Here is a 27683-nt window from a genome sequence, read left to right on the forward strand (position 1 = left end):
ATAGACAATAGATATGCAACAGATATGCAACAGATAGACTACAGATAGACTACAGATAGACTACAGATATGCAACAGATATGCAACAGATAGACTAGAGATATGCAACAGATAGACTACAGATATGCAACAGATAGACTACAGATAGACTACAGATAGACTACAGATATGCAACAGATATGCAACAGATATGCTACAGATAGACTACAGATATGCTACAGATATGCTACAGATAGACAACTGATAGAATACAGAAAGACTACAGAAAGGCTACAGAAAGGCTGCAGAAAGGCTACAGAAAGACTACAGAGAACAACAGATATGCAACAGATAGACTACAGATATGCAACAGATATGCTACAGATAGACAACAGGTAGACAACAGATAGACTACAGATAGACAACAGATAGACTACAGATAGACTACAGATAGACTACAGACATGCTACAGATAGACTACAGATATGCAACAGATAGACTACAGATAGACTACAGATATGCAACAGATATGCAACAGATAGACTACAGGTAGACTACAGGTAGACTACAGATAGACAACAGATAGACAACAGATAGACAACAGATAGACTACAGATATGCAACAGATAGACTACAGATATGCAACAGATATGCTACAGATAGACAATAGATAGACTACAGATAGACTACAGATAGAATACAGATAGACTACAGACATGCTACAGATAGACTACAGATATGCAACAGATAGACAACAGATAGAGAACAGATAGACAACAGATAGACTACAGATAGACAACAGATATGCAACAGATAGACAACAGATATGCTACAGATATGCTACAGATATGCTACAGATAGACTACAGATATGCAACAGATAGACTACAGATATGCAACAGATATGCAACAGATAGACTACAGATAGACAACAGATAGACAACAGATAGACAACAGATAGACAACAGATATGCAACAGATAGACTACAGATATGCAACAGATATGCTACAGATAGACAACAGATAGACTACAGATAGACTACAGATAGAATACAGATAGACTACAGACATGCTACAGATAGACTACAGATATGCAACAGATAGACAACAGATAGAGAACAGATAGACAACAGATAGACTACAGATAGACAACAGATAGACAACAGATAGACAACAGATAGACAACAGATATGCTACAGATATGCTACAGATAGACTACAGATATGCAACAGATAGACTACAGATAGACTACAGCTATGAAACAGATAGACAACAGATAGAGAACAGATAGACAACAGATAGACAACAGATAGACAACAGATAGACAACAGATATGCTACAGATAGACTACAGATATGCAACAGATAGACTACAGATATGCAACAGATATGCAACAGATATGCAACAGATAGACTACAGATAGACAACAGATAGACAACAGATAGACAACAGATAGACTACAGATATGCAACAGATAGACTACCGATAGTCTTCCGATAGTCTACAGATATGCAACAGATAGACAACTGGTAGACAACTGATAGACAGCAGATAGACAGCAGATAGACAGCAGATAGACAGCAGATACACAGCAGATACACAGCAGATACACAGCAAATACACAACAGATACACAGCAGATACACAGCAGATACACAACAGATACACAGCAGATACACAGCAGATACACAGCAGATACACAGCAGATACACAGCAGATACACAGCAGATACACAACAGATACACAGCAGATACACAGCAGATACACAACAGAGAGATTAACAGAAAATGTACAAGAATGTAAACTGATTGCACTTTGCGTAAATGATCATTGGTCATGTGAGCCTCGTTGATCGGCTGTTTGGTTATGGTAGCCATTGCTGCATATTCATTCACTCACACCTGAGCTGGTGAGAAGCAACTTGCATGGTAGATATTGGGGGAGCCTGTTGGAAAAAGAAATCACACTGGGATTTCTAGAAGGCATTTAACAAGATGCCACATAAAATGTTATTGTGTAAAATATGACCTCAAGGTATAAAGGTAACATACTAGCATGGATTGAAAATTGACTGCTGGCAGTAAACAGTAAGTTTGTGTAAATGGATCTTTTTTTGATTGACAATTATGAAAAGTGGGTTCTCACTAGGGTCTGTGCTGGAACCTCAACTTTTACCATTTATACCATGACTTCCATTGAGGGATGCAAATCCATGGTAGCTAAATTTTCAGATGACAAAAAGATACACAGGAATGTATGTTACGAAGAGGCCATAAGGAATTTGCAGACTGATATGGATAGGTAGAGTGAATAGGCAAAAACCTGGCAGATGGAGTAAAATGTGGTGAAATGTGTACTTATTCCCTTTGGCAGGAAGAATTAATTAAATGGAGTGTGACTGCAGAATTTCAAGATGTGCTAGTGCCTGACCTACAAATAGTTTATACAGGTACAGTGCATAATCAGAAATGTTAACGGGATGCTAACTTTTATTACAAGAGCAACTGAATATTAAAGGAAGGATGCTTCAGTTAGACAGGGTTGGTGAGACCGCAACTCAACAGCTAAAAGGAACAATGTAAAAGTGTTGGGGGTGGTTCAGAGGAGGTTTACTAGGTTGATTCATGGATTGAGTAAGTCGTGTTAGGGTAGATTAGACAGACTGGGCTTTAGGAAAGTAAAGAGTAATTCAATTGAAATTTATAAAGTTCCAAATGATGTTATCAAGGGTGGATGTGGAAAGGATGTTTCCTGTTGTGGGTCTGGAGCTGAGTGGTTCAAGGAATGATGTCAGAAATTGGATCTTTACACAAGGCAGTGTAGAAATCTGGGCTCTCCTTCAAAAATCTGTGAAGGTTCAGGGTCAATTGACAATTTCAAAACAGAGATTTCAAGAGTTTTGTTAAGAACTGTGTTTGGATTTGAGAAACCATTGAGGGCAGATGGAGTTAAGATACAAATCAGGCAAACTCTAATGGAATAACAGACTAGGATCGTGGGCTGAATGGCCTCCTTCTGTTCCTAACGGAAGGACAGAGAGACGATGTGTGGCTTAAACTTGAAACTGGTCACGAGGAACCAGATATTAAAATTTCTAACAGTAGACAGCAGGCAAAACTTGGTTCTTCAAGTAAGCAAGCTGAGATTGGTTTCACAGAAATAGGCTAGAGATTATGTACATCACAGTTAGTTACAAATGTCACTCACAGGCTGATCGAAGCCCAGCACAATTAAAAAGTAAAGTGATCTAACTGAAACTGTACTCTTTTCAAAAGCCCTTGTAAAAGGCTCAGGTCTAAAGCAAATTGCTGAATAAATAATTAAACAGCACTAACTGAGGAATGACAACACTGCATTCTATTCCCAGTTCCGAAACATATTTTCAGCCAACTGCAGTGAATTTGTTGCTTTTCTCCTGAATGGCCTTCAAGGACAAGTGCTGACAATTAGTTTCTCCTGATCCAAAGAGAAATATAGATTTCAGAGAAATTACTTAAATGGTTTGGCTATAACTAGGGCTAACCAGATCTCTGTTTAGGGAATACTAGCTACTTTCAGAGGTGGGAAAATAATTAGACCAGAAATAATAAACATAATACAACGTCTATTCTATAATAGGATCTTTAGCCCTTAATTTTATAATTATAAATTCCCATGTCCATATTTATAATGGAAATTGCTTATGTAAACTCGTCATGTAAGTAAACTGTAATGAGACTCCAGCACTTTTGGCAGCAGTACATTACCTCTGCTGGCAGGAAGATGTGATTAAAGTGAACATGGTTATTTATCATGGGAACAGTGATAGGAGCCTTGTGTAGCCAATGGTATTATCAGAGGAACCATTGTTTATTAATAGACTCAGCCTATGTTCTATTCTTCATATAACTTCTTCCAATGAAAGTACTCCCACAAAGACTCATTTATAAATGGAAGATACTCAGATCCACCTCAAGGATGCAACATCTGTCCAACACGATGATCAGCTGACGAAACCTGACCAGTAAAGGAGAAGTGAGCTTGGTGATTCCCAGTCACTCTGTGCCTAAGGTACCTGTAAATCTTCAATGTTACTGTTCCATAGATGATGGCAAATCCCAGTGTTCGCACCCAACGCAGAAGAACACATCGGAAAACACTAGGTTGAAAGTATAGGATAAATACCTGTTCGATGAACAAAAAGACAGGCAGACTTTAACATTGATTTAATAATTGGGTAGATGCCCAGGTTTGTAGTGAGTCACTCACCTCCCAACTCCCTAAAGCCTGTCACTGGGTCAAAATCCTTCAAGTCCTTTCCTATTTGCACTGTGGGTTTATCTATCCTAACACCCTCACCCATTGAGCTGCTGACAGCAGCTCACCACCACCTTATCAAAGACAATTTGATTGGACAATAAGTGCTGGTCTAGCCAATGACACCCAGATCCCTGAATGAATTAAACAAAAGGTTAACGAATTTCTGTTGAAGTGCTCATTAAATGCTAAGATCCTGTTCAATGCCTTTGGCGTAAGAGGAAATGTACACTGATATTGTGATGGAACATTGCTTGTTTTCCAATCCTTCTTCTGTGCATACTATAGCACCTCTTTTACTGTATTTTATACACAGCAAAAGTTCACAATGTGACATTAACAGTGCTATAGTATGCTATAGTGAAGAAGCAGCCAAGTCAATTCAATTAAATCCCAGGGAGTGTCCCTTCTCCCAATGTGGGAGATGTGCCTATGAAGGGGCTGCACAGACAGGGAGCTTTTGTAGCTCTGTGCGGAGTCAGCAGCTTATACATAAGTTTTCATAGAATCCCTACAGTGTGGAAACAGGCCCTTTGGCCCAACAGGTGCACACTGACCCTCCGAAGAGTCACCCACCCAGACCTATTCCCTTACCCTTTAACTCTACATTTACCCCTGACTAATGCACCTAACCTACATATCCTGAACACTATAGGGCACATGGCCACAGCATCTAGGGAATTATTACTGCCCAACGGAGAAGTCTTCTTGTTGATGAGGACAGAATCTACCTGTCTGCGATCCTTCTCATCCATGGTTGACTTATCCCATTTTTCACACATTTGTGTTTTCAATCACTGGCGTTTGGGGTTACAGTGTTTCCACCAATTCTCCTTTCTAGTGTTTTTGACAAAACAGTCAATCAAATTAAACAAAATTAGAATTGACTAAAGGGCATCACAACTAAAATGAAATAACAAATGAAACATATAAATGTATTTACAATATTATGTTTCTTGGGGGGAGGGAAGGTGAAGCATCTCTAGCCCCTGTGGTGCCCACTGGTCATGGAAGGCCTGAAGTATACCAGTGGACAATGCATGCACCCTCACCAAGTGCAGGAGTAGCCACTGAAGAGATGCAAGCCACTGGCTGCACCAAGCCCCTCCACAGTGCACTACCTGAACTGTTAGTGTCTACCTTGGCCAAATCCAGAGGCCATAGCCATGAGAGGGTCTCGGATCTTTCTACTCCTCCCCACACCGTGTTTCTCAGCATCAGAAACACAGAATCCTTCATAGAGATATTTTGAACCAATCTGTTCAGAAATGTTATGACACACCTTTGGAGCAGATGTGCCATGAACTTGGGTCTCCTGGCTCAAAAGTAGGGACACTACCACAGTGCCACTATGCTGAATCTAAGGGCCTGACTAATTAGTGTTGGTAGAGGATAAACTACGATGGACCCTTAATGAGAAGATGCACTTGTCTCGCACAAGATATAGTTTATTTTAAAATTAGCCTTTTTCTAAGCAACCTACTCAGAAACGTTGTTTAAAGACTCAGGGGCAGGTTCGACTTGAACCCAGGTGTCTGACTCAGAGGTAAAAACACTATCGCACTGCCACTATCCTTCACATTATGCTGAATCTAAGGGCGTGTCTAATTAGCATTGGTCCAGGAGAGTGAGTCTTCACAAGGAGAGGCACATGTAATAAACAAGGCATCGGTTCTTGCACAATAGCAATAAGTAGAAGTTAAATTGATTAATTAGGCAGAATTCTAAAGACTATCAGGTGCCAGGTCTGTCTCCTCCTCCACCCAAAAAAATGTGATATTATTTGATTGAGATAGCACTAGATCCACCCAGTGTTCACTCTTTCAGAACCGTTGCATTTTATAACACCACAACCACTTTAGATTGGTCACTCGGATGCAGTAATGAAGGATGGCCCGAAGTGTACCCTTTAAAAATCAGCACCTTCCCGAGTCGAGGTGGGGTCTCAGGGTGTTCCTGGTGCTGTCTGAGCAGCAGGGACACTCAACAAACCAGAAATGGCACAACAACAACGTGCACTTTCAAACAAAATTGGATTGAAAAGCTCACTTATAATTATCCAACAAACAGTGGAAATATTTTCACTTTTGATTTGTTTTAAATTCCTTCTATTTCCTTTGTTTAAGCTTCACATTAGAAATGGCTTCTGAATTTGTGCCGTATTGAGGAAGTGCTCCTGACTGAGGTCGTAAATGGGGGCGGGGGGAGGCAGAGGGTGGACATTGCAGTAGCACTTTCATTTCACAGCTTAGCAAGCTCCTGAGTTCAGTCCTACACCCCAGACTTAAGAAGAGAATTGGAGCTGATGCCCCCAGCGCTGTCGGAGTGCTGCACAGTCACACAGGAGGCTAAAGATAATCCTGAGGCTCCATCTGCTCTCACAGGTGGATGTACAAGTCCTCTGGTACTGTTGGGAAGAACAGATGAGTTTTTTGCTTTCCTTGGTCAACATTCATCCCTAACCAATGTCAATAAAAACAAGTTATGATAGTAATTGTGTTGCTGCCTGTTGGACCTTGCTGCAGGTCAATTGGCTGCTCTGTTTCCTACATTATAACTGTGGCAGCATTTCACTGACCATAAAGTTACTTTCAGATATCCTGAGTTTGCAGAAGATGTTTAATGCATTTTTTTTCTTCTTTATTGGGATCCAAATTCTAGTCTGACAGATTAAACCCTCCTTTCCATTGTTGAACTTGCACAAATTTATAATTAGGGTGGCACGGTGGCTCAGTGGTTAGCACTGCTGCCTCACGTCACCAGGGATCCGAGTTTGTTTCAGCCTCGGGTGACTGTCTGTGTGAAGTTCGCACATTCTCCTCGTGTTTGCATGGATTCCTCTGGGTGCTCCGGTTTCCTCCCACGGTCCAAAGATGTGCAGGTCAGGTGGATTGGCCATACTAAGTTGCCTTGTAGTGTTGAGAGATGTGCGGATTGGGTGGATTAGTTGTGGGGAATGCAGGGTTACAGGGATAGGGTGGGGCCTGAATCAGATTGTGATACTCTTTCGAGGATTGGTGCAGACTTGATGGGCCAAATGGCCTCTTTCTGCACTGTAGGGATTCTATATAATGTTCTTGGTCTTGCTGTGCTGCTACTGGAATAATTACAAAGTCTGCTGAGGTAAGGAAACATGACGTCCATTTAAGAAACTTCTTAACCTGGCTTCATCTTGCTGTGAGGCTGTAAGGGAGAGCTGGTACAATTGACGTCACTCCACTTCTTGTGATGATTGCTACACAGTGTCTCATTAACGTACAACACAGTCAGACTTAAATTCTGTGCCACATATCCCAATTCTCTGACAATAGATTTTTTCTACAGAGCAAACTGAAGTGGTGGGTTCATTAATCCACTCAAAAATGTACTCTCTGTTTCTTTTGAAGGGATTGGAATTTTGGGTCCTCCATGCGGTATTGTGATTTCTGTTGGGTAGAATAACTGGAAGAAGACTTGAGTTCAATAATCAGAGCATCATCAAGATTTCTCAATGAATTCAGCATCTCCTTTCTGTTTGACTGTGTCAATATCTCCTTTGACTGTGTAAAAGGTTGTTTTGTGTGGAAGTTAATGACTATCTGTTGCATTGCCAAATTACCAAATTTAATTTGAGTGAGGTAGAACTGTAGAAATGGTGTGTGCTCAACTACTTAGGAACATGAAAGATCATGATGAAGCAGTGAAAGACTGTTTGAATGAATAATTTAAAGGTAAAATCAGGTGTATTGTCTAAGATTGCTAAATTTACCAAGAGTCACAAGTATAACAGGAAAAAGCCTTGTGTTTACATTTGCTTAAAATAATCATAACATTATTGGGACAATATTGAGGCTGGTTTACTCTTCATTGAGTCGATACTACACCTGACATGATAATGCTACATAATGGCATATCCCAGTCATAACTTGAAGATCAAAATATTGTGCTCAGAAAAAGAACATAAATGAATTGGAAGAAAGGGAGAGAGATACAATTACCACTCAGCCCAACTTCCCATTATTCCAACATGAGGCAAATTCAACATGAACTGTTGGAATTACAGCTTTAATAGTTAAAAATAAAAATGACTAATCCTTGATCAGGAACGAGATGACAAAAGTGAGCAATTATCATTAGATGCGTCAAACATGTAAATTCACTTTCCAAATTTAGAATGAGCCATCTGTCATCCATCTACAAAGAAAAGCTCTCACAGAGGCACTGATTCACCAGCAGCATAATTGCTGGCTTCGATATTACACTGTCAATGCACTTTGATGAAATCTGCCTGTTTTTCAGGATCAAAAAATGGTCAATAACAGACTGGACCAGGGTCACTCAGAGTTCCTGCTGAAGAGACATTAGCCAGAGGTGGGAAAACAGGGCAACAGTTTGAATTTACAGGCTCATTTTCCTGTCTGTTTACGTTTTTGGTATGAGTGCGTGAAGATTGCAGGAATCTGATACATACTTGAACATTTGGAGGGCTACAGGGAAACTGTGGAGAGTGTATTAATTGGATGGTTCTTACAAAGTGCTTGCATACGTATGATGGGTTAAATGATCTCTTCTGCAGTACAATCCTATAATTAAAATTGGTGTTCCTGACCCCCTCAGAGTGCAGTGGAACACAAACACAGACATATGGGATTTCCCCAGAATTTTAAGGTTGTGGGCAGAGGCAAGAGTAGAATTTGGGACAGGTGTTGCCCAGATGTGGGGGTATTTGAGACAATTGTTCAGTGTTTGGTATTTGTGACAGTTATTGTTAGTTCTGGGGTATCTAGGGCAGTGGTGAGGGGTATCTGGGATATTTGTTGTCAAGTATTGGGGTATCTGGGAGGGATGCTGGCCAGGGCTTGGGTACCTGGGACAGGTTTAGCCCAGTGGTTACGTCCCTGGGAAAGGTATTGCCCAGTGGTTAGGTACCTGGACAGGGTACTGCTCAGTATGGTGTACCTGGAACAGGGGCTGTCCATACCTGAGTGGTGTGGATTCTTAAGTCTGTCTTCCTGACCAAGCAGCTAATTCAGTACTTACTGGAAAATACAGCAGGATGGATCCACCCAGAATGGTCTCCAACAGGAGCAATCCTGATGCTCTGATTCGCTGTGAAGGAAAAGTAAAGTTTACATTTTCTGACTAGATCAGGTCTCTTCAGCAGAGTGATATTGAGAAGTGGCTCTCACATTTCAAACAACAATTCTGCTCCCTTCCAATCCCTGCCCAACACATCTTCTAGACCAGTGTCCACTGAGCTTAGAAAACCTACAAAACTATAACAAAAACTTAAAATGTACACATCATTAGGGAAATAAAAGTGTGTAAATAAAACCAGTGGAATATTTCACCACTTTCAATGGATTTACAAAGTAGATAACCAGTTTGTTGTGTAGTCAGTTTGCATTCTGTCTGTACAATACTATAAAATACTAAGAAAACTGATGGAAACTCATTTAGCCACATTCTGAATCTGTGCCCTATAGTCCTAATTTTGGAATGGTGCACTTTTTTCTCTAAATGTTTTATGGTAATGATCAGAACGAGACGTACAAACTGAACTGCGACTCTTCTAAGCTTATGAATGCGAAGAAACATTATCGTGTACTTAGATCACACTTGGTGATCTCAGGTTGTCCCAAAGCACTTTCCAGTCAATGAAGTCCTCCTGAAGTGTAGATGTTGTGGGAGCAGTTAATTTACACAAAGTAAGATCCCACAAACAAACAACCATGTGGTAATAGACAGATAACCTGTCTGCAGGAGTTGGATCTGGGATAAATATTGGTAGGACTTGGGAAAGAACTTCCCTCCTTTTCTTTGAAATAGTGCCTGGTTTGATAACTCATTCAAACCTCTGATGTTTCTATTGAAGGTCCTGGTGCCAATGTCTACACTCTGATGCTAAGCCTGTCACCATTGTTCAGCTCTCCTTCCTCTTCTAACACTGAGAATTCTCTGATGTTACTATCCTCAAAGGCATTCGTTACATAGGAGTCTCATCAGTAAATGTCAGTAGGGTGACTTGATGGCAGGGGAAGAGCAAGCACACGAGGTGGAGAGTTAATCACAGACAAGATTAATTATCTTGTCACCCGGTGGATGCACACTTACCATCTCCAGTAGGAGTCATTGGCTTGCAATCATAAGCACAATCCTGACTGATTCTCTCCCACTGACACCAATTGTAGTCCAACTGAGGCTTAACTTCCCTCATGACTGAGATCACTTAATTTAACACAGAGCAGGATCAGTCTTGCATGAGAATCAGACATTTTCTTTTTTGTATGCTTTGATACATTTTCAAAGACTGTTACAGAGCCAGACAACAATGGGTATAACTCTATTAGTAATAACTGCAGTATATGTTGCTGCTGGTGTCAGTCACACATTTGAGTCAATCGTGGAGTCAGCTCTCACTCCAGAGATTTGCAGGTACTCCATCATCCAGGCAGGTGCTCGGTACAGGAATGCAGGAGTGCTGCACTCTAGGAGGTCCTGTTTAGAATTTGAACCTGTCTGTTCCCTCAGGTACAAGATCCTTAAAACTATTCGGAGAAGTACAGGGGAATTCTTCCTGGTACTGAGGCCAACACCTATCATTTCCAACAGCTAGAAAACAGAGGATCTCATCAATATCACATTGCTGCTTGTGGGATCTTGCTGTGTGCAAGAGGCTTGGCTACAAGCCCCACCTGCTCCAGAAGTGTGCCATAACATTTCTGAACAGGTTGATTTAAAAATAACTCAGTATCTCCCTTTAAGTGGAGCTCGATTAACCAATAAGCCGCAGGGACTGGACTGCATTTCCTAACTGCGTATGTTGTTTGATTGCCAAAGCTAAACATTCAATGTCAGCCATCTGTGAGTTTGAGTATGGCTCCAGGATTTGATGGTGCAGTTCTATTTATACACAGCAGCTTATTGTGATCAGGTATGTGCTGCCTTGAAAAGCATTGAAAACAAATTCAAATGGTACACCTTGTTACACACTCTGCCCTCACTACCCCATTGACAGCCTTGCCTTTAATTAATTATTTAGATCTTATGGTCAGAAATTCTTCCTCGAAACCATACTGACTCTCTAGCTTCTACTCCTCAAAATGTATCCTTAAAAGTCAAGATGACTTCAACCATTTAATATTTGCATTTTTTTTATATAGCTTTTCGGGTATTTTCCACATTTTAAGTATGTGTATTGGACTCATTTAATCCTGATGATGTTGTAGTACATATATACCAGACACATAGACACACACAGACACATACACACTTATACAAACACACACAGACACACCCACACACAAGCACACACCCACACACACACACATATATACACTCAAAAGTTTTCACACAGAGGCATACACAGAGATATACACATATACTGAAGTGCACAGACAAGCAGAGGTACCCACAGGCTTGCACAAATTCAAACACTTATAAATACACTCATTAACACACATGCATACCAACACACATACAAATGCTCTTAGCTGTGCAGACTCAAAAATATACATACTCATATAACACATGCCTAAATCAGATGACGGGGTGACTTACCTTATTTTTTCTGAAGCGATAGACTATGACCATACTGATGAATGCCAATAGCATGCATAAAGCTTGGAAGATAAGGACAGCAAGTCTTAAATGACCATCCACCTGGGTGAGACATGGAGCATCACTAACACATGAGCCACAACCTTCCTTGCATGGCAGACACTGAAACAGTCTCTGGGGCTCCCCAGCAGCATAGCGACTGAAGTAGGATATGTGTTTATCATCTTGCCCTGAAATCATACCAAAAGGAGAAACTCTGAACCTTGCAGTACAGATTGGCCTAAGCAGTGAATCCTTCTCTAGATACAAGTTATTTTAAAATAGACAGGATTAAATTAAATTGACACAATTCACAAATCATGAAAATATACAAAGTCAGAAAGTTATTTTTTAATGTTCATCTTAATTTAAACTCACCCCACTCTCTTACAGGAAGCCAGACTGGGAGGGGGAATCACAGCTAACTATGTACCCATGTCCCAAACCCCATAATTAACTCAAGTCCATTGTTAATACCCAATTTTGATTACCCTACATTTATCTTTAGTAAATGGCTTAGCTTTAACAGATCCAAAAAGCCATTCAAGCTAGAGGTCAAAATGATTATGTTGACAAGTCTTAACCAAGACTAGGGTTAGATTCCAATGTGAAAGAGTGGGTGTGTCAGATACACTCCCAGCAAAAGTAGTTAATATTGGATAGAACTTAAAACTGGACAACTCTTTCATTAGGAATGTGATCAAGATTAGAAGAGTATTGTTTTCAATGGAATAATGTGAGCAGAAGGAAGCAGGCATCATTGAGATGTTGATTGAGATATTTGGTCAAAGGTTATATGTTCTTGAGTCTACCTGATTTACCTTTGGGGATTAAAAAGAAGCTTTGCAAAATATTCTTTCTGAACATTAAATGAGTTGGATCAAGGGCAGATTATACATGATCAATAAGTCATCTTGAGTCCTGGCTTTCTTATCTTCATAACTGTTTCTTGTGGAGGATTGGATACTTACTGCTGAAGCCGTTGGTTGAGATAAGGTTCGGGTTGTAATATCCTTCTTTACAGACACACTGATAGGCTCCCAGTTGAAACCCTTGTCCTTTGAGTGGAATGCACTGGAATTGAAAGAGATGTCAAGTGACTTTAATTTATCCTTTTATTCCAGTGGAGCTGGGGCTAGTTCCAGCAGCTCTGTGTGTCTGTATTGATTCACATCATTCCCTGTTTGTTAAAGGAAGCAACTCTAAAATTTAGGCAAACAACCACATTTTATTTCTCACAATTTTCAAACTCTTCTCCCTGTTGGTGTTTTGTGGTAGAGTTCTAAAGCTATCTGGTTCTCTTGCGTGAACTCTGATGATCAACACTGATACAACACTTGACCATATTGAGTCTGAAACTCTTAATCTCATGAGCCTCATATTGGGTGGTTTGTTTCTTAATAATATTCATTGTTAAATTTAGCATACAGACAGCACTGGCACCATTGGCCAAATGCCATCACACTCTGCCTTATCATTCGATGATTTTATGAAGGTGATGGGTGGGGAATCTGACCTTCTCCAGCTTGACTGTGGCTCAGTTGGTAGTACAGATGTCTTGGAGTCAGAAGGGTGAGAGCCCCATGTCTTAAGCAGTCAACTCTTGGCTCATAGCTTAATTCAACACTGCACTCTCAATAATGTTGTCTTTCAAATGAAATATTAATCTAATGTCCTGTCTGCTCTCTCCAATGGACAATAATGATCTGATACTGTTCATTGGATCGGTAGGTGTCACTAAAACAGATGACAATCATTTATTTCAATGTGGGATCTTGCTGTGTGAATTGTTTGATTGATTGTAAAGCAATTTGGGACATTCCAAAGATTTGAGGGACACAGCAGAAATGCAGGACTTAACATTTTTGTTAATTAAGAACACATCAACTTCCAGTGGGGTCATGGGTTCTAGTCAAAAATGGAAAGGTTGGCATATTACCCCAAAATTATCAGTACCTAACTCCCACAATACCACAGGGTGCTGAGGCCAGTTGCTATTGTCTTACTGTTATCACACTGGAGTGCTGTTATTTCACTGCAACCTGGGGATTGTACCTGGGTCTGTTTCTTTGGGCAGTGTATGTCGCGGCTGCACAACCTGAACATAAGCAACAAGGAGATACAATAGTTTGCACCAAGATTTTGACAGATGTGTGAAAGCACATAGTTTTCAACAGGATATGAGAAGCACTGCCCTCAGAAATATCAACTGAAATTTTCTCAGCAAGCCTGGAGGGATCAGAGCAGAAAGGTTAATGTATAAATATTAAATAGCTGAGAATGCCATCCCAGGGTTGATGTATTGAGTTCTTCAGAAGTGTGCTATCCACAGCAGTGAGCTGATAGAGTCACGTTCAGTGACCTGCTTTATAGCTAAACTCGCCATGATGTCGAAATTATTTGAAAGGTCACATTGTATTTAGACAAGAGAAAAGCTACTTTCTGTTAATCAACTCATGATTAATTAAAACCGGGATTGGGTGATGGTTTGTCACAAATATTTCTCTTTAATCTCCGTGCCAGATGTTGACAAGTCAGTTCCTTCCAGGCTGGAGGGTGTTGGAAATGCAGCTCATCGAGCTGTTCAAACTCTATCTCTAAAATAGCTTTATAAATGAGCTATTCTGTTTGTTAACCCTTTCCCTTTTGCTCTTGAAAGTTTTGATTGCTTGTTTTAGAAGTATCTGTCACTGTCTCCAGCCCATCCAGATATGGATTTGATGTCTATTCTTCTGTGGAGGGCACCGCAGTGGAGTTAGGCATATCCTCACTCTGTATTTATGATCTTTAAAAATTCTTTCTTGGAATGTGAGCATCATTGGCTAGGTCAGAATTTATTAATCATGACTAACCATACTGGGGAAGGTGACAATGGGCTGTCTCCCTGAATTGCTGTTGTAGTCCTTGGGGATAGGGACACCCAGGGCCGTTAGTGAGGAGGCAGCTCCAAGGTAATGACCCAGCACAGTGAAGTAACAGCGATATATTTCAAAGTCAAGGGTCTTGTGTGACCTGGAGGGGATGTTGCAGACGGTGCTGTTCTGATATATCTGCTGTCCTTGTCCTTCTGGGTGGCGGGTTTGGAAGGTGCTGTTGAAGGGAGTCTTGGTGAGTTACTATAACAGGTAGACAGTACACACTATTGTAATCAAAAGCAGCAACTACAACTAATTTTTCTTCCTCATTTGCCCAGGGGTATCAAAGCAAATTGTGATCTAGGTTGAGTTTGAGTTGACCTTGATCTTCGGCCAAAGGGCTTGAGTTCATGAATGTGATGGTGTGTGGAGGTCAGAGCCAATCATCAACTGAATCCCTGCAGAGAGATATGTTTTCTCTTTAATCACTCTGCTTTGAACTTGATGGAAGATTTTCTTTGTTAAAGTTGAACTTTGAAAGCTATTATCACTTAAAGAGATTATTGAAATCCCAGGATAAGTGATACAACCATTAGGAAATCAAAATTAAACATGGGAAATCCTCCTTAAAACCTAAATGGACCTTAATGCTACCATTGTAAAATTTCCACTTCATTAAAATTGCCTCTGACTGGGATCAGTCTCAGTAATAGCTCTCCAAAGACCATTGCATTTACATGGCCATCTGCACAGCTCTTTCCCTCTCACTTGCTCTGAGAGTCACCAATTCCCGGCACAACTTTCCAGCAACATGATCGTGCCTGCACTTGCTGCTGGTTCACCCCTCTCACTATCCCAAGAGTATCCACCACAAAAGCAATCAGCTTCACTTGAGTAAAAGCTAGAAAGTGCAAGATTGGAAAATGTTACTTGATAGAATTAGCCTCAACGTTAAAAGGCACAAGGTGGGTTCCAAATGCACTGTGAAGACATTTAGCTTCGGGGTCAAATGTAGACCTTCCTGAACCCCGTGACCTTGCACCATTCTGAATAGGGCACACACCTACTTTATTTGAAATGTAGTAGTTAAATGAGGAGAAAGTATTTCCACTGACAGGAGGGTCAGTAAGCAGAGCACAAAACATGAGTGAAAGAACCAGAGCAGAGGCAAAGTTGTTTTTATGCACAACTATTTATTATAATCCCAGAATGCACAGCCTGAAACAGTGGAGAATAATGACTTTAAACTGGCAATTGGATAGAATTGTGAAAGTTAGGAATGTGCAGGAATGGAGGAAAAGAGCAGGGCACTCGGGCAAATTGAATAGCTCTCCCAAAGAGCTGGCACAGGCGAGCAATGGGCTGAATGGCTTCTTTGGGTGGCAATAAGCTATTTCATGAGGTAAATTAAAAAAAGCAAACTACATTTGAAATAAAATACAATCAAACATTGCTTCAATTAACAGATTATGGTACAACAGGTTTATTTGAAATCACAAGCTTTTGGAGCATAGCCTCTGAAGAAAGAGCAGCACTCTGAAAGTTTGTGATTTCAAATAGACCTTTTGGACTAGAACGTGGTGTGGTGTGAGTTCTGACTTAGTCCACCCCAGTCCAACACCGGCACCTCCACACCGTTTAACCGAGAACCAGATGGAAAGCTAATTTGGGAACAAGATCCTTATTTGTGGATGGGAATAACTTCAGAATTGTTAAACAATTGTAATGTCCGGAAAATCTTGAGATGAAAGGGTTAATTACTTTACTGCCAGCAGAAGTGAGGCTATTGTGACCGAGTGATTCAGCTGTTCGGGGATTGAACTGAGACATTACAAATGTTTCAGAGTGTGCTGGTTTACTGAATACTTGTCGATATGACACACTTAGAAATAAGCGAATGCAGAAACTATTTATAAGCGATGCAGTTTCTGGAAAATCACGGCTGCACTGGCAACCGAAGCTGAAAGGGGTGTTGTCATGGTTACAAGGCAGTTAACTGTCTTTTATGTGGTGAAGGATTGAGTGATCCAGTTTGTGACGCTGGTCATGCCTGTTGCTAAACATTAATTATGTTTTAAAGTAGGTTTGAGCCGAAAACACAACACTGAAAACTCGAGGAGCGATATTCAGTTCGGGCTTTACCTGTTAGTAAATTGCTTTTGCTGATGTTTTTGTGTTAAATGCTGGAAACACTCTCATTTCTACAGCACTAATGTTCCCATTCTCATAAGTATTATCATTCAGATTCAGCAGCCAATTTGTGCTTGTGGGAGTGTCCTGTGCAATTTTAATAAAACCAAACCACTCACTTAGTAAAGGGATAATTCTCTCAGTTTGTCTTTGAAATAACACGGTGAGTTTGTTTTATATCCACCTGAGAGGATCTCAGATCATCATTTTGTTCAAAAGAAACATACAACAGTGCAGAACCTCCCCTGTACCTCACTGAGGACCTTAGCCATGAGTGGGATTTGAACTCATGACTTCCTGACTCAAAGCGCTATCAGTTTACACATTCAAAGGCAAAATGGATTAGAACGAGTAAGAAAACATCCTAAAATCCTCCATAGCCTTCAAAACCTGATGCCAAATCACGGTGCTATTAGAGTAAATGAGGGTTTTTAAAAGATATATATATATTCAAGATGGAAAGTGAAGTGAAGAAGCAGAGGGGAACCTAGCTGGAGGCACTCCCCCGAAATCAACCATGTTCAAGAAACAAGAATAGAGTACTGGTCTCTCAGAGAGCTTTGGGTTTCCAGACATTGACACAAACAGGGAGGGGCAAGGCTAAAGAGGATGAGAACAAGGATGAGAAGTTTTAAATTGACATATTGATTCATTGTTAACCAGTGGAGCTCCGTGAGCACAGAGTTGATGGATGAAAGGGAATTGATCCAAGTTAGAATTACGATTGCAGCAGGGTTGTGGAAGATCCCAAATTTACTGAGGGTAGAATGTGGGAGGTTGGCGAGGAGAGTCTTGGAATTGTTACGTCTGAAGGTCACAAAGGTGTGGATGAAGGATTCGGCAGATGAATGAGACGACCATAGAGTTCAGTAACACAATGGAGGTGGAAGCAGACGGTGTTAAATGATAATGTCAAAACTGTGTCAGAAGGAACACAGCATCAGGTTATACTCCAACAGGTTTATTTGAAATTCTGCTTGTGATTTCAAATAAATCTGTTGGACTATAACCTGATGTCATGTGACTTCTGCCCTTGTCAATCCCAGCCCAACACCGGCACCTCCACACAATGTCATAACTGCACCTTGAACAAAATATAACCAGAATTTGTGGAACGATTCACTGACACGAGGTAGGAATAAAACAAAACAATAAATATTAGTCCGTCTGGTAAATCTTCAGCAATAAAGGAACTGATGATTTTCTCAGATATAATTTTGTAAATGCCACATTCTATACTAATTCATTTTAATGGCCTTCATATTAACCTGCATTACTGCACTCAGGAAGAATTTAATTGAAAGTCCCGATGCCATAATTCATAACTGGGAGAAATTAAATGAAATTAATGACTGCGATATTCTGCAACCAGCTACTTGTTTAACTCAGTGCAGCAAACAGTAGCAATGAGGATATAACAGAATGGTGCAGCACGGAGCCAGCCTGATCCCACTCCTCCGCTCTTCCGCAAACCCTGCAATTTTCCTCAAGCATCATCAATTGCCTCCATTGGAACTTCTCTCACTGGCCTTTCAGGCTGTACAATAGCAGATAGCTCCAGAGGAATGATCCCCAATTCACTCCTGTTCATTTCATTTTTCTGACCTCTTCCCAAGGACACTGTCTCTGGGTCCGAACAGCACTCAATGCCCTGTCTCAGTGTAAGCCTGGTGGGCGAGCTGATAAGACAATGAAGGGTACCAGATCTGAGCACCATTTTATTCATTTAAAATAATCAATACAACCATCACTCATAGAAATTGCTGGAAAAGCTCAGCAGGTCTGGTAGTATCTGGGGAGAGAAATCAGAGTTAATGTTTCGGGTCAAGCAATCCTTCCTCAGGATTTCACTCGACCTGAAACGTTAACTCTGATTTCTCTCCACAGATGCTGCCATACCTGCTGAGCTTTTACAGCAATTTCTATGCTTTTCGCTGATTTACAGTATCCGCAATTCTTTCAGTTTTATTCTTAAGCAGTCATCATTGGTGACTATCGGGATAGTCAGTTTGACTGAAGCTTCTCCCCTCCCATCTCAACAGCACCCAGGATAATTCTAGTTCGACTGAAACCTTGTGGACTGTGATGCAAAGGCAAAGATTCTCTTTCACACAAAGTAGGATATTAATCTGCCAGGAAGTTTCTGTCCAACTTTCATCTGACTTCCTTATGTTTAACAAAGTGTTCAGAATCCATCTTATTTGTACTGTAATCCTGTTCACCAACTTAAATCTTCATTTCTATGGAGCCTTTTAAAACTATAGGATGTCCTAAAGCACTTTGCAGCCAATGACATACGGTACTATCAAAGAGCAGTCCATTGCTGTAATATTGAATGCTTGCACACAGCAAGCTTCCACATGTGATGACCAGAGAGCCTTTTTATGATGAACAATTGCCAGTAGACATTCCTGTCCTTTTAAAGTCATGTTCTGAGAGTTTTCACATACAACTAATTTGGGAAGATGCAGCCTCAGTTAATATTGCGCCTAAATGACAGCACCTTCAAAAATCTAGCTTTATATCGGCCCTACATTAAAATATTAACTTGATTCACATCTGGAGTGAAACTTGAACAAACCTGACCTAATTGGACCTGCTTCGGTGCTGTAAATTCAACATAAATTACTTAGGAGTGAGATGAATCCAGTTACATGAAGCAAGTTATTTCTGAAACTGAATATAAAGAACTTCGACATGTACTTTATTTGACTCTTCAAACTTTCTCCAGCTTGGAGCTCTCCTCATGGTTTAAAAATTGGTAAATAAGATGCTGGTTAAAATAAGGAACTATACAGAGAGGACAGTCTCATGTTCCTTGGTCACTTTGTGCTTTCTCCTCAAAGTGAAAGTAAATCTACTACAATTAGCTTCATCACCTTGAAGTGTAAATATGATTGAAGATCATGATTACAAGTTGAGGGAGTTTTCTTGTTACTGAGGATTATGTCTGTGGTAAATGTCTTTGGTTGCTAATCCTATCATATCGTATTGATCGGCTGGAGTGGCAGTTAGAGGCAATGAGGAATTTACAAGAGTTAGGCGGTGTGATGGATGACATTTATGGGAAGGGAGAAAAGCCACAGATACAATCAGGTGGATGGGTGGATAGGAGGGGTAGGCAAATAGTGCAGGAGTCCTCTGTGGCTATCCCCATTTCAATCAAGTATGCTATTTTGGAAAAAGTTAGGGGTGATGGACTCTCAGGGGAATGTAGCATGAACAGCCAAGTTTCTGGTATCGAGATAGGCTCCAATGTAATAAGGGGTACGTCAGGTTCCAAACGATCGATCATGTGACAGGGGACTCTATAGTCGGAGGCACAGATATGGAGAGTCAGACAAGAATTTAAAAAGGAGGTCCTCGAGGACTGTAATATCTGGATTACTCCCGGTGCTATGAGACAGTGAGAATAGGAATAGGAGAATAGAGCAGATGAATGTGTGGCTGAGGAGCCGGTGTATGGAAGAAGGATTCATATTTTTGGATCATTGAAATCTCTTCTGGGGAAGAAGTGACCTGTACAAGAAGGATGGATTGCATCTGAATTGGAAGGGGAATAATATACTGGCAGGGAGATTTGCTAGAGCTGCTCGAGAGGATTTAAACTAGTAAGATGTGGGGAGGTGGGATCCAGGGAGATAGTGAACAAAGAGACCAATCTAAGACTGATACAGTTGAGAAAAGGAGTGAGTCAAACAGTCAGGGCAGGCAGGAACAAAGCAGAGAACAAGGTAGAACTGATAAATTAAACTGCATTTACTTCATTGCAAGATGCCTAACAGGGAAGGCAGATTAATTCAGGGCATGGTTAGGAACATGGGACTGGGATATCATAGCAATTACAGAAATGTGGCTCATGGATGGACAGGACTGGCAGCTTAATGTTCCAGGATACAAATGCTTCAGGAAGTACAGAAAGAGAGGCAAGAGAGAAGGGAGGGTGGTGTTTTTGATAAGGGATAGCATTACATCTGTACTGAGGGAGGATATTCCTGGAAATATATCCAGGGAAGTTATTTGGTTGGAACTGAGAAATAAGAAAGGGAGGATCATCTTATTGGGATTGTACTATAGATCCCCTAATCATCAGCGGGAAATTAAGAAACAAATTTGAAAGGAAATTTCAGTTATCTGTAAGAATAGTATGGTGGTTATGGTAGGGGATTTTAACTTTCCAAACATAGATTGGTACTACCATAGTGTTAAAGGTCTGGATGGAGACGAATTTGCTAAATGCGTGTAAGGAAATTTTCTGACTCAGTATGTGGATGTACCTCTTAGAGAAGGTGCAAAACTTGACCTATTCTTGGGAAATAAGGCAGGGCAGGTGACTGAGGTGTCAGTGGGGAAGCACTTTGGGGACAGTGACCATAATGCTATTAGTTCTAAAATAGTGATGGAAAAGGATAGACCAGATCTAAAAGTTAAAATTCTGAATTTCAAATGGCAACTTGTGACAATGTTAGGCAAGAACTTTCGAAAGCTAATTGGAGGCAGATGTTCGCAGGTAAAGGGAAGTCTGGTAAATGGGAAGGCTTCAGAAATGAGATAACGAGAGTCCAGAGACAGTATGTTCCTGTTAGGGTGACAGGAAAGGCTGATAGGTGTAGGGAATGCTGGATGGCGAGAGAAACTGAGGGCTTGGTTAAGAAAAAGAAGGAAATATATGTTAGGGAGAGACAGCAGAGATCAGGCGATTCCTTAGAAGAGTATAAAGGCAGTAGGAGTATACGTAAGAGGGAAATCAGGAGGGCAAAAGGGGACATGAGATAGTTTTGGCAAATTGGGTTAAGGAGAATGCAAAGGGTTTTTACAAATACATTAAGGACAAAAGGGTAATCAGGGAGAGAATAGTGCCCCTCAAAGATCAGCGGCAGCCTATGTGTGGAGTCACAGGAGATGATGGAGATACTAAACGAGTATTTTGCATCAGTGTTTACTGTGGAGAAGGACATGAAAGGTATAGAATGTAGGGAAATAGATGGTGACATCTTGAAAAATGTCCATATTACAGAGGAGGAGGTGTTGGATGTCTTGAAATGCATAAAAGTGGATAAATTCCCAGGATCTGATCAGGTGTACCCTAGAACTCTGTGGGAAGCTAGAGAAGTGATTACTGGGCCTCTTGCTGAGATATTTGTATCATCAATAATCACAGGTGAGGTGCTGGAAGACTGGAGGTTGGCTAACGTGGTGCCACTGTTTAAGAAGGGTGGTAAGGACAAGCCAGGGAACTATAGACCAATAAGCCTGACATCGTTAGTGGGCAAGTTGTTGATGCGAATACTGAGGAAAGGATTTGTATGCATTTGGCAAGGCAAGGACTGATTAGGAATAGTCAACATGGCTTTGTGCATGGGAAGTCATGTCTCAGAAACTTGATTGAGGTTTTTGAAGAAGTAACATAGAGGATTGATGAGGGCATATTGCTGGATGTGATCTATATGGATTTCAGTAAAGCATTTGACAAGGGTTCCCATGGGAGACCGGTGGACAAAGTTAGATCTCATGGAATACAGGGAGAACTCGCCATTGGGATACAGCACTGGCTCAAAAATAGAAGGCAGAGGGTGGTGGTGGAGGTTTGTTTTTCAGACTGGAGGCCTGTGACCAATGGAGTGTCACAAGGATCGGTGCTAGGTCCACTCTTTTCTTCATTCATATAAATGATTTGGATGTGAACATAAGAGGTGTAGTTAGTAAGTTTGAAGGTGACACCAAAATTGGAGGTATAGTGGACATCAAAAAAGGTTACCTCAGAATACAACGGCATCTTGATCAGATGGACCAATGAGCTGAGAAGTGGCAGATGAATGTGAGGTGCTGCATTTTGGAAAGGCAAATCAGAGCAGGACCTATGCACTTAATAGGAAGGTCCTGTTGAGTGTTGCTGAACAAAGAGACCTTGGAGTGCAGGTTCAAAGCTCCTTGAAAGTGGAGTCGCAGGTAGCTAGATAGTGAAGAAGGCATTTCGTATGCTTTCCTTTATTGGTCAGAGTATTGAGTACAGGAGTCGGGAGGTCATGTTGCGGCTGTACAAGACATTGGTTAGGCCACTTTTGGAATATTGCATGCAATTCTGGTCTCCTTCCTATTGGAAATATATTGTGAGACTTGAAAGGATTCAGAAAAGATTTACAAAGATGTTGCCAGGGTTGGAGGATTTGAGCTATACGGAGAGGCTAAAATAGGCTGGGGCTGTTTTCCCTGGAGCGTCGAAGGCTGAGGGGTGATCTTATGGAGGTTTATAAAATCATGAGGGGCACGAATAGGATAAATGGACAAGGTCTTTTCCCTGGGGTGGGTGAGTCCAAAGCTAGAGGACATAGGTTTAAGGGTGAGAGGGGAAAGATATAAAAGGGACCCAAGGGGCAACTTTTTCATATAGAGGATGGTGCAGTATGGAATGAGCTGCCAGAGGAAGTGGTGGAGGCTTGTGCAATTGCAACATTTAAAAGGCATCTGGAGGGAATATGAATAGGAAGGGTTTAGAGAAATGTGGGTCAAGTGCTGGCAAATGGGACTAGATTAGGTTCGGATATCTGGTCGGCATGGAGGAGTTGGACCAAAGGGTCTGTTTCTGTGCTGTACATCTCTACGACTCTATGACAGCTCTGGGAAGTGTCAGCAATGGAGGTAATGAATGAATCCTGCTCCTCACTGTCTATTCTCATGGATGAAGAAGAACCAAAATATATTTTCTTGATGTGAAAGTGGAAAAAAATGCACTAGGAAAGGAGAAAAGGTACAGAAGCTATTTGAGATTTTACAGAAGAAAATCAGAATTTTTGAATGATTTCCTGAAAAACCAAAAACTAAATAATAAAAATTACAATCACCTTAACCCGATGATTGTGGGAGCGAGTTGATAATATTCATGTAATTTCAGATTCACTCTCACTTGTAGCTAATTGAGAATTCAGTCTCCAAACCTACATTGTAAATGTAAGTCAAGCCTTTGTAAGGACAGAATCTGTCAAAGTGTTAGATAATCCCTGCCCTTCACCTCAGACTATAGTAACCAATGTGACTAAAAGAAACCCTATCCATTTCATTGTTACCCTCCTGTGCACTGCCAGTCTGGGAATCCCACTCTCAGCCACTTGAAGAATGTGACAGACTATAACTCTGAGCATTTTGCATTCAATTGGATTCTTACCATCCCAAAATAGTGTTAAGGGTTAGGAGGTGCAGACAGGCAAGTGGAGCAGAGACCACACCCAGATCCCCCTGATCGTATTGAATGGCAGAACAGGTTCAAGGGCACAAACAGCCAATGCCTGGTCCTAAACCCTTTGTTCCTGTACTAAACAGCTTATTTCAAATGAAAAACTCATTACAAAATAGTTAGACTGCTAAAATAAAACAAAGAGCCATGCATGCAGGAAATCTGAAACAAAAACAGAAACTCAACAGATCTGGCAGCATCTGAGGAGAGAAAAACAGTTAATGCTTGGAGTCTAGTGTCCCTTTGTCAGCGGCAGTGAGCTGCCTTTCTGAACTGCTGCAGTCTCAGGCTGCAGGGACACCAACAATGCTGAAGAAATGTGGAAATGTTTCCAAGTCAGGATGGTGAGTGGCTTGGAGGAGACGTTGCAGATGATGGTATTCTCCTGTATTTACTACCTTTGTCCTTTTAGATGGAAATGGTCATGGGTATGGAAGGCACTGTCTAATCATCTTTGGTGAATTTCTGCAGTGCATCTTGCAAATGGTACACACTGTTACTACTGAGTGTTGGTGGTGGAGGGAGTGGATGTGGTGCTAACCAAGCAGGCTGCTTTGTTTTGCATGGCTTCAAGCTTCTTGAGTGTTATCGGAGCTGCATTCATCTAGGTGACGGAGGCATTACTCTCACACTCCTGATTTGTGTCTTGATGGTGAACAGGCTTTGGGGAGTCAGGAAGTGAATTACTTGCTGCAGTATTCCAAGTCTCTGGCCTGCTCCTGTAACTATAGTATTTATATCGCTAGTCCAGCACAGTTTCCAATCAATGGTAACCTTCAAGATGTTGATAGTGGGGGATCCAATGACGGTGATGCCATTGAATATCAAGGGATGATGGCTGGATTCCTTCTTGGGAGATGTCATTGTCTGTCACTAATGTGGCATGAATGTCAATTGCTACCCCAAAACTGGCTATTGTCTAATCTTTCTGCATTTTGGCATGGACTGCATCAGCATTTGAAGGCACAAAAGTCAGCACCAATAAATTCATATCCCCACTTCTGACCTTCTAGAGGGAAGGTCATTGGTGAAGCAGCTGAAGGTGGTTGGGCCTAGAAAACTGTCCTGAGGAACTCCTGCAGAGATGTCCTGGAGCTGAGATGGCTGACCTCCAACAACTGTCTTCTGTTGTGCCAGAGATGACTCTCGCCATCAGATGGAGTTTTCTCTGATTCCCATTGATTCCAGTTTTGCTCAGTGTGATGAAGCTGCTCCTTTAACAAGGTTATGTTGTCCTTGCCTTTTTTTTCCAGAGAGGTTGTAAAAGACACAGGTTCTGAAAAGTCTAAGTTTGAAAGGTTTAGGGGCCAGTTTGATTATAGCTAACAGATACTGCCTCAAGCAAAAGGCTTTTAAGTTTAAATAAAACAGTTGTACAATGAAAGCGGAGTGGTCAGTTCTCCCAGCTCAGTTTTTCTCTGGTTTGGTTTGGTTAGCACAGTAGAATTGAAATAAAATCTGCTGGACCCCAAGGAAGCAGGTCCCTGCTGACCTCTCTCTGACTTCTCTTCTGGAAGACCCTGTGTTTGATTTTACCTTTTGTGCCAAGGGCTGTTTATGGGGATTGTTGCAAGTATTGGGAACAGCATCATTGAATTGGGATAGTCTGTTGGGTTTTCGTATAGGTTATGTTATTCTGTATTCTGTTCTCTGTTGTTTGTGTTCCATTCGGTAATCTTGTAAATAAATCCTGTTTTGTTTGAAACTAAGTGTTTGGACCAGCTGCATCACTCCTGGAATATCCACTCTACACCTGCTTAAAGCAACCAGCAAGGTTAGGGTCTGGGCTACTTTCTCGAAATGTTTTGAGTGGTCTGGCCTGCTCCATAACAGGGATCCTAGATGTCACACATTGTCAAATCCGGCCTTAATGTAAAGGGCAGCCAGATTCACCTCACTAATTGCAAAAACACTCACTGTTTCGAAATGGACAATTGTCAACATTTCCTAACCAGTCAAATGCCTCTCATTTTCCTACTAAATGGAAACTGACTATTACTTCAAGTTAGTTTATGGTTTGCTGTACATTTGGAGTGCAATGTTTCTCTGTGTCATAGGTGCTATCTTAGTGCAAGTTGCTGTTGACAAGAAACAATAGAATATTTCAAACAATCCAGATAACAGCTTCCATTCACAAATATCTTTCAGAATCCTGACTGCTGCAATCTGGAATTAAGTTGTCAGTTATTTGATATATTACCATATAGTTATTGAAGGAACATCTGAAAATTCCATAGCGTTGCTATGACTTTAGTGCTGTATCCCATTGACGACATTAAAAGTAACAAATTAGGTCTGAACCTTAATTGAAATATTTACTCCCAAGCTCTCCAGTTCAAAAGACAATTAGTGCACTTAAAATATTTCAGAGTGCTGTGGGACTGCCTTGAAATTGATTCCATCTTTTGAAAAACCATTCCATTTGCAGGATTCTCCTCTCCCTATAACTTGCTTGAAATGATTGGTTTTGTGGCACCAATTCTAGCAAACTAAAAGGTGTGAGAATGAGTTAGGAAATTGGTTTCATACTTTGTGCTAAACGTAATGAATAGAGTCAAACATAACTGGAAGAATTGGTTTTCACTGATGTACAATTCTACTGATCCTCATGAATGCAGTGCTCATATGATCACTGAATGGGGAATTGTTTCTCTTGACAGCTGTGTTTGCATTGTAAGTGCATTAGACCTTGGAATTACTTATTGATAAAAATATTTCCTGAGTTTTGCTGTATTTGAGTTTCTTTGGGTCAGATCTTCCTGATGTGGGGAATGGTGAGAAATTTGGGAGAATTGTGTGAGAAATTTGGGAGAATCGTGTGAGAATTTGAATTCCAGATGTTGAGACAAGGTTCTTGTTCGAGAGTCAAGAGCATGGCGCTGATAGAGCACAGCAGGCCAGGCAGCATCCGAGGAGCAGGAGAATGAGCCTCATTCCTGATGAAGGAATGCCCGAAACATCAATTCTCCTGCTCCTCAGATACTGCCTGATCTGCTGTGCTTTTCCAGCACCACACTCTCAACTCTGATCTCCAGCATCTGCAGTCCTCACTTTCTCCTCTTGCTTGACAGTGGTGAGAGGCCTATTAACAGGGATCATCGTCCATTATTAATTAATCCTGCCTTGTTAATATGTAGTTTCCTATTCCATCACCTGCCAGGTAGCAACTAGGTGGTGAAAATTCCTGACATTGCAGTCTGAGCGGGCGCCTGGTGCGCCTCAGGTACTGAGCACCAACATCTAAGGGCACACCCAACGAGCAGCGACTGCACTGACATCTACCTCTCTACACTATGATGGCACATCTCTGACCTACTTACAGTAGGTTTCTGCACTGTAATGCTGCACTGGAGGACACTGAAATCTCTCACTGCAATGCTGCTGCAAGGATATTGTGGCAGAGATAGACTCCCAGTTTATGGACTCAACCGGAGCATCTAAGGGCTGCTCCCTTACTTTCCGAGGGCTCACTCGCTTAGCCCCAACCCCGAGATTCACTGCCTTTCAGTGTTTTTCCCCCTCAGCCGCATTTTAAAGACCAACAGTGCTCTGTCCTA

At 41.1% G+C, this 27683-nt stretch overlaps 1 protein-coding gene across 2 annotated transcripts in view; it reads right to left on the reverse strand.

The window, feature by feature from the left end:
* gpr179 (G protein-coupled receptor 179) overlaps window positions 1–27683 on the reverse strand; it is a 125196-nt gene that overhangs the window by 67063 nt on the left and 30450 nt on the right. For both annotated transcript variants that reach the window (XR_015752478.1, XM_087977740.1), the window contains exons 3-6: window positions 12822–12924; window positions 11812–12041; window positions 9292–9360; window positions 4031–4140 (exon numbers count right to left, since the gene is read on the reverse strand). Coding sequence is in view for 1 of the 2 variants with exons in the window: in XM_087977740.1 (XP_087833866.1) it covers window positions 4031–4140; window positions 9292–9360; window positions 11812–12041; window positions 12822–12924 (512 nt within the window). In the remaining variant the exon portion in view is untranslated. The remainder of the gene's footprint in view (window positions 1–4030; window positions 4141–9291; window positions 9361–11811; window positions 12042–12821; window positions 12925–27683) is intronic.

This window comes from Chiloscyllium plagiosum, unplaced genomic scaffold (genome assembly GCF_037043375.1).
Source record: "Chiloscyllium plagiosum isolate Xiang-an unplaced genomic scaffold, Cpla_swu_hap1 HiC_scaffold_32, whole genome shotgun sequence".
NCBI classification, from domain to species: Eukaryota; Metazoa; Chordata; class Chondrichthyes; order Orectolobiformes; family Hemiscylliidae; genus Chiloscyllium; species Chiloscyllium plagiosum.